We start from the raw sequence: 7,315 nt of genomic DNA on the forward strand, positions 1-7,315 counted from the left end.
TTTAGAATGCTACCATTTCCTAGAATTTGTAAAATTATTTTTTTCCCCCCCCCTTTCTAGTCCCAGAAGAGAAAAGCAGATTTGGCTACTGAGAACTCTGGAAAAAAAGATGCTAAGAAAGTGAAGTCGTGAACCTGAAAACTGAATGCTAAATGTAAAACTGCCACTTTCATCTCTCCATATACAAGTATTAATTGCCAACTTCTTTGTATTCATGGTACTCTCCCCCAAATCCCATGGCTTAATTTTGCAAATTTTGTATACTTTACAATGTCTTTCTTTACCTAAAATGTGTAGCTTTATATCTTTGCATTCCAGTATTTTCGTGTACTGTGTTTTGTGAGTTTCATGTCTTCAGCAAAATTCACTCAGTCCTTGTTTTTTTGAAGCTTGTGCTGAGGTTTTAGCTTTTATATGTTTTATATGCTGCTGCTTTGAAAGAAAACCTAGATTCTATAGCTGTATTATTGTTGTTTCATATTTTAAATTTATATGGCTGTTGGAAAATAAACGGACTTAATTATTTGAAGAGAAATATACTTCACCTTTGTTTTCCCTACCCTTTCTCCCTTTTTTGCATAGCTACATTTAGAGTGAATGTGTTAAGGTTTGTATAATTGTGCCTTCATCATTGATCAGAACTTTTTTTTCCAGAGGAGTACTTAAACAGAATCAGGAGCATGACAGAACAAAAAAAAAAAAAAAATCTAATTAGACTGACATCCTTCTTTGCTGTCAGCATTAAATTGAAGTTTTTTTCTGAAATATTTGGAAGGAAAGCCAGCAAATACTTTTTTTTTTTTTTTTTATCACTCGTTTCTGCTGGGCTTCATACATGCTTAAACACTGGGTGATGTGTTTTTCAGACTAACTTCTAGATGAAAACTTTTCTATGCCCAATAAATGGAAGTAGTCGCCTAACAGCTTCTTTTTTAAGTAACAAACAATTCATCTCCTGGTTGGAGGCTGCTCAGCTATGCTGCCTTGTGCTAAAAGATCTTTGTTGCTCTAATTATCTCTGCTAAATTTCTGCTTTTGCCTTTGATTCAACATGTCAGTCAGAAGCAATGGGGATATGTTATGGAGTGCTCCTTTTTAGTATTTCTATTTTAGTGAAGGGATGAAAGTATTGGATGTATGATTTTTTTGACTTTGCAAGAATGGCCTTTATTAGGCAGGTTCATAGTTTCTGCTCACCTTAGAGTCTCTGCAGTAGAGGTGGATCAGTAGAACAGTGACTGTGGCATCTCATGTTTTACTTTAATCTTCTGTCTCTGATCTGGTGTTTAGTATGGACCTTGCTACAGTGAGACATGCCCTCATAATGTCAAGTCTAAATTAATGCAGTGTGCTTTACATGGTACTTCCCTTGAAGACTACTTGTAAATTTCTTCTAGTGCAGTTTGCTTCCTTCTGTGGTTTTTGAGGTGTTTTGAGATGAAAAAACCTCTTTAAACTCTTTGTATTTCATGCTTTGCACTGTCTACCTTCTTCTGTAGTTGTAAAATTCAGGCCTTTTTATAAAGTTCCTGACTCTTAGGTGAGAGTTCTGCCCATGTTCTTTTATGTCATTTAAAATATATTGGAATGTCTTTGTAGCTTTCTGGGATTAATCTCCGTAAGCTTGATGAAAAATTTCCAGCCTTTCATAACAGTCTGTGTTCAAGATTTGGGGCAAAATGGTTGTGATGGCAAGTGATGGCTTGGGTTGAGCATTTTGAAAGATTAATAATTTGGTTTCGTATTTTGGAATGGAGATTTTTTTTTGGGGGGGTGACCAAGTTATTAATTACTTCACTGGGCTTTTATTTGTAAGATTTGTAGTGTAAAAAAGGGTATTCATCTGTTGAGATTCATCTGAGTTGAGAGTTACATCTAATAACGATGGGGCACAACTTTCAGACAGGAAGTTAGTCATTGGTGCCAATGCAGGCTTTTAAATGAGTATGCAACCCAGATGGGATAGGTCTGCTCAGAAAAGAAGGATGTCTTTTCAAAGAATATTTTTATTTATCCCGTTTTATCCTTGGGAGAAGGGCATTCTGTGTAATTATGGGCTGGAAAAAGGCTGTGCAGCTACATACATATATAATCACAAATCCCTGGAGCATCGCTATTAATAGAGAGGGGAAGATGCCTTATTTACATTTGCTTTTTGACTCCCATGTCACTCACTAAGTTTATGGCCCAAAATTATAAAACCAAGTAAAAGCAAGAGGAAAATAAAGGCTGGAAGAGCCAATTGAATTTTTATTGAATAACGTGGCTAAGTATAGACCTTATTCCATTGCTCCTGTTTAGCATTGGGTGAATATTTTAATGTTTTAAGTCTTGAAATAAGTGTATTCTGGTTTTGTTTATTGTAGATTAGCTTTGTTTGACTTGCATGTTTTTGTGTATCTGGTTTCTCTGCTGCAAAGTGTATAGAAAGTCTTAAAATAATAATATCTCAACATGTTCTTTTATGCAGATTTCTTGGGTTTGAGTTGCCACTTGAGTTAATGTTCACTTTTCTCCTCCTTCAACACCATGATATACTAGCTATATAGCAAAAGATCATGCAGTTGTTCTTCCAGGTATTATCCTCTTGATCAGACAGCTTCTCTGAAGAATGATAGATGCTCCCAGGAACTATCTGTTATCTCTTACAGTCTGTAGTTCCTAGTTAAACTAAATGTGCTGTTGAACAACAGTCCTTGAGAGGACTTGTACACTCTATACTAGTTCCTCAGCATATTGAGTCTTCCCATCCATCATGTCCCACAGTGATAACTAAAGAAAATTGCTAACAGCTGCTGGTCAGGATTAAAGTAAAATGGATCTTTCTTCTCCTTTTTCCGTTCTTGTAGTTGTGGATACACACAGAGAATGTGCCTAGCAGTATCTAAATGATACGCTGCTGTGACTCAAAATTAGATGGACTAAAATAAAGAAATCTTCCTACTTATAACTACTGTTTTCTTAGGTGAGGAATACTTTTTGTAAATTTGTAAACACTGAATGTAACATAATACAAAACTTCTGAAAAGTCTGGGCGTTTAGGCAATTTGATAGTTGCCAAAAAATTTATATATGATACAACATTTTGAAAATAATTTATTGCTGCCTTTTGAGTAGGCAACAAAAGTTTGATTGTGTTAGCATTAGGCTTGAAGAAAGAAAAAGTAGTCACCTAGCACCTTTCACACATCAGGCAGCGCATGTGACACCCTGGGAGAGGTCACAAAAGTTGTGTCCTTTTTCATCGCTTTCAAATTATCAGTCCTTTTATTTTTGAGTTATGTTAATGCTGACAATGAAAAAGTCACGCAGCTGACCATCTGAATTATATTTAACTTCAGTTTATTATAATGACATAGAGCAGGAATGATGCTTTCTCCCTGCTGGTAATACTGGCCCATCTTTAGATACTGTTTGCACAAGTAGCATTCCTATACTAAAATATTAAGTAAGAATTTTTTCTTGGTAGGCTAGCATTGCTTGTTTGATTCAGTGCTAATGATGGTTATGGTTTGAGAAAAATCCAGCTTTCACTCTTTGAGACCGTAAGCAAGGGGTGGTCAGAATCTTTCTAAATGCCTGATGGAAGCAACTTCCATTGCGCAGCACCTGCAGTGCACTGCTACAGTACAGGCACTCCCTGCACGTGCTCCTCCCCAGGTTCAGTGGAGGGATTAGGTCCTTTCAGTGGTCACAAACTGATGCCAAAGCTGAAAAATGTGGGCCTTACAGGTTGAAAAAGCATATGGAATTCTGCAGTCGGCAGCGGTTTATGCGAATGTAAAGTGCCACGCTTGGTGCAGACATGGGCAGTTACGGCGTTGGAAGGGGCTGGTCGCTGCCTGTGGTTTTGATCTGGGTAAGATAGCTAGAGTTGTTACGTTTTACTTAAGTTTAGTCCATGTACTTAGCTTTAAGCATGTATGTAAATGCTTTGGTGGGTTGCAGTTAAAATGTTTGATATGTTCTTTTTCTGAAAGAGTCAAAGTTGAACTTGTTTTGCATATTTTGAAATGTAATGTACTCTTTAATTGCATTTGCATGATATCCATCCTTTCGTAAGAGCCTTAACAGGAGTAGTAATTGCTGCCTCAAAGGTATGTCTACATTGTGTTGTTGAACGATAACTTTGAACTTTTTCAAATTGAGATTAATTTCTTAAGTTGTACACATACAAAAATAAAAATTAATATGAGCCTGATGTCTTCTGGTAGTTATCCTTCTGGTACAGGTGGCCCCAGCAGTTGGATACTGTTCAAAATAGTTTGATTTGTTTTCATTGCTCTTGTACCTCTCATAACCTTCAGGCTGCAGTAGCTGAATGTAAGGGGTGTGGGTGTGTGGCTGTTCCACATCTGCTTTCAGACTTTCTAATTTTCTGTGAAATAAAATACTATTAGTGCCTGTATTTTTGTGACAGCCTTGCCTGTGTTGTCTCTTAGTATGGTATGATACAATGTATGTTGATAATGTATTAAAGTATATTACTGTTTTTCTGTTATTCCGTACCTCTGGTGTGTTACTAAAATAAAATAATTTGGAGTTCAAGTCGATGGTAAGGGTGGTAAGGACCAGTAATTTTGTCATTGCAGCTGTTGATCACTAGTAGACATGCTAGATATTCTGCTTGTAGAGGTGTGTGCCCTAAGTGAATGCTCATTTGCCCCTTTTTTTTTTTCTCAGGATGACTCCCTAGAAAAAAGGGAGAGACAGTAAGGAGCTCTGGAAGACCAGTTTATCCTGGCGTTGGCTGGTAGCAATTCTGTCTGCTTCATAATGACTTTTGATAGACCTCATTCTTCGAGGTGGGGCACCTAGACCAGGAATAAGGAGCTGGGAATAGAGAGGTGGATCACCTCACCTTGTCCGCAGTAGCAGGCTAAACCATTGTTGGGTTCACCACAAGAACTATAGTTCTTCCAGGCAGCTTTGCTTAGTGCCAGGCTGAGCATGATCTATAGCTAGTTCCTGCTTCCATCATCTGTGGTGGTCTAGCAGCACTAAGGTCCACTTTTCCAAGATTTTCTTGGAAGGAGCACCTGCCAACTCTTCTGGAGAAGATGATGTTCAAACATCAGAACTCATGGGAACAGTGCTTCTGTCTGCAGAGCTGCCCAGTAGCTGTGGAGTTTGCACTGGGGTTTGGTGGTGTCACGTGGTGATGGCTCTCCCTGCAGGAGTTCAGTGTTTTGGGAAGGCTGGGCTATAGACACCTTTTTCAGGGAACCGACCTTCTAATTTCTACGGGGCAGTTTGTTGTCATAAGTAAACAGGCTGAAAAGGCATCTTTATGTTCTTGTTCGTTAATAAGGTGGGTGCTGCTGAGGGCCACAAAATCTTGAATTGCACTCAGCTGTTTGGTAAAGGGCAGTTATTATGTGTCTCTTTCTCCAGCCTAACAGGTAGATATTCCTCAGGAGACCACTTCACAGGAGGGTTTAGAGTCCAGTAAGGCTTCTGTTATTTCTTTTTCCTTAGAACTATTGCTTTCGTGCTTTCTCAAGAAGGCCTTCTGAATTTCTAGATGCTTTGATTCTCATGCCTTTATTCCTTCAGGGGGTTTTTTTGTGGTTTTTATTTGGGTTTTTTTGGGGGGGGTTTGTTTGTGTTTTGCCTTTTATATTGTTATTTCTGCTTAGGAAAAGAAAATAGTGCATTGACTTCTAGGTATTTCAAATTATTAAAATAATCCCGAGGTTGGTAGTCCTCAGACTCATAAAAGTGTAGCTGAGATTTTGTGAAGATATTGCAAACTGTGTTGCACGCTGGTGGTTTATGAATTTCATGGAACTTTTACAAAATTCTGAGGATAGATCCATGCTGTTAGCAGTCAGTCCTCACTTCTAAATGGATAAAATATCGCATTTTGTTCAAGTACTAACTCATGACGTTTTAAGGTTCTTGAAGAAATTGACTTACAAATTTTTAATCATCGTTCACCTTGAGGAACTGCCTATAAAAAATACTGTCATCTTCTAGTGCCGTGGTTTAACCCTGGCCGGCAGCTAAGCCCTGTGCAGCTGCTTGCTTGCTCCCTCCGGTTGGGATGGGGACCGTCCCCAGGACAGCGGGGCTCCATCACACGTGATGGGTACTCTGGGAGACAAACGCCATCGCTCTGAACATCCCCCTTCCTCCTCCTTCCCCCAGGTTTATTGCTGAGCAGGGTCCATACGGTGTGGGACATCCCCTGGGCCAGTGGGCTCGGCTGTCCCGGCTGTGCCCCCTCCCAGCTCCTCGTGCCCCCCCAGCCCACTCGCGGGTGGAGGGGTGAGGAGCAGCAGAGGCCGTGGTGCCCGCAAGCCCTGCTCAGCAATAAGGAGACATCCCTGGGTGAGCAGTGCTGTTCCCAGCACCGATCCAACCCGCAGCCCCGCACCAGCTGCTGTGAAGGAAATTAACTCTATCCCAGCTGAAACCAGCACATACAGTAAAGTCAACAATATAGTAAACAGCCATATTTGTAAACTGTAGACTTCCTTTTCCTATTCATCTGTATCAATAATTTTCCTTTATGTACATATGGATAAAATGTTGACAGCTTTGCTAATTACTTTTTTCCTTCCCCCCTCCCCCCGCCTGAAATATGTTTTCATTGAGTAATGCTTTGTTAAATGAACTCATATTCCATGGTAGTAAGCGTGATAACAGCATATAAAAATAGACATTGATTTTCAGCTCTTCACTGATACTGAGTCTTAGCTTTTATTTTTTTTCAAAATACCTGAATAGATACTATGAGTGAAATGCTCTTGTCCTCTTCTGAAAAGAATAGCTGCTCATTAGAGATTTTGAGACACCTTTTGTAGGCGAGCACTTTCCTAGTTGAGTAATTTAGTATCAATTAATTTGAAGCCTAACTCGATGCGCTGGTAAATGTATTCATGTTTTGATTCAGCAGTATCAAACCACAGCACTGATGACCTGATCTAAGGCGATGCCACTGCGCAGTTAGGTATTTCCAGCTGGTTTCTGAGTGTTTGTGTTTGACTGGGAGGGCTGTTCCAGCTGGGCCTGGGGTAACCTGAGCGCGGGCTATGAGCATGTGTATTTTCCCCTGCCTGCTCTGCACCAGCTCCCCTCTCTTTCAGCCGGCGGCTCCGCTCAAAAAGCCCAACCTGACGTGGCTTGTGCCTGCCCAGTTTCAGCTCTGGGTGGTAGGAGAAGCCCTTGGAGCGGGTGGCTGCCTCCTCCCTCTTGAGGTGACACTTGTGCCTGGTCCTGGGGCTGGACAAGGCCATTCGTGGTCTTGGAAACCTTGAGTGCCCTGTAGGATTTCAAGTATGTAGATTAGTATTTTCATTGGGTACCTTGT

At 40.1% G+C, this 7,315-nt stretch overlaps 1 protein-coding gene across 2 annotated transcripts in view; it reads left to right on the top strand.

Moving 5' to 3' along the window:
* SMARCA1 (SWI/SNF related, matrix associated, actin dependent regulator of chromatin, subfamily a, member 1) overlaps window positions 1-4,493 on the top strand; it is a 36,011-nt gene extending 31,518 nt beyond the window's left edge. Inside the window, exon 24 of one of the 2 annotated variants that reach the window (XM_037407956.1) lies at window positions 61-4,493. In XM_037407956.1, coding sequence (XP_037263853.1) covers window positions 61-132 — 72 coding nt within the window. In that variant the 3' untranslated portion in view covers window positions 133-4,493. The remainder of the gene's footprint in view (window positions 1-60) is intronic. The other variant, XM_037407958.1, reaches the window with a different exon arrangement.
* Window positions 4,494-7,315: the final 2,822 nt, after the last annotated feature.

The sequence above is a fragment of the Falco rusticolus genome, chromosome 14, assembly GCF_015220075.1.
Source record: "Falco rusticolus isolate bFalRus1 chromosome 14, bFalRus1.pri, whole genome shotgun sequence".
Classification (NCBI taxonomy): Eukaryota; Metazoa; Chordata; class Aves; order Falconiformes; family Falconidae; genus Falco; species Falco rusticolus.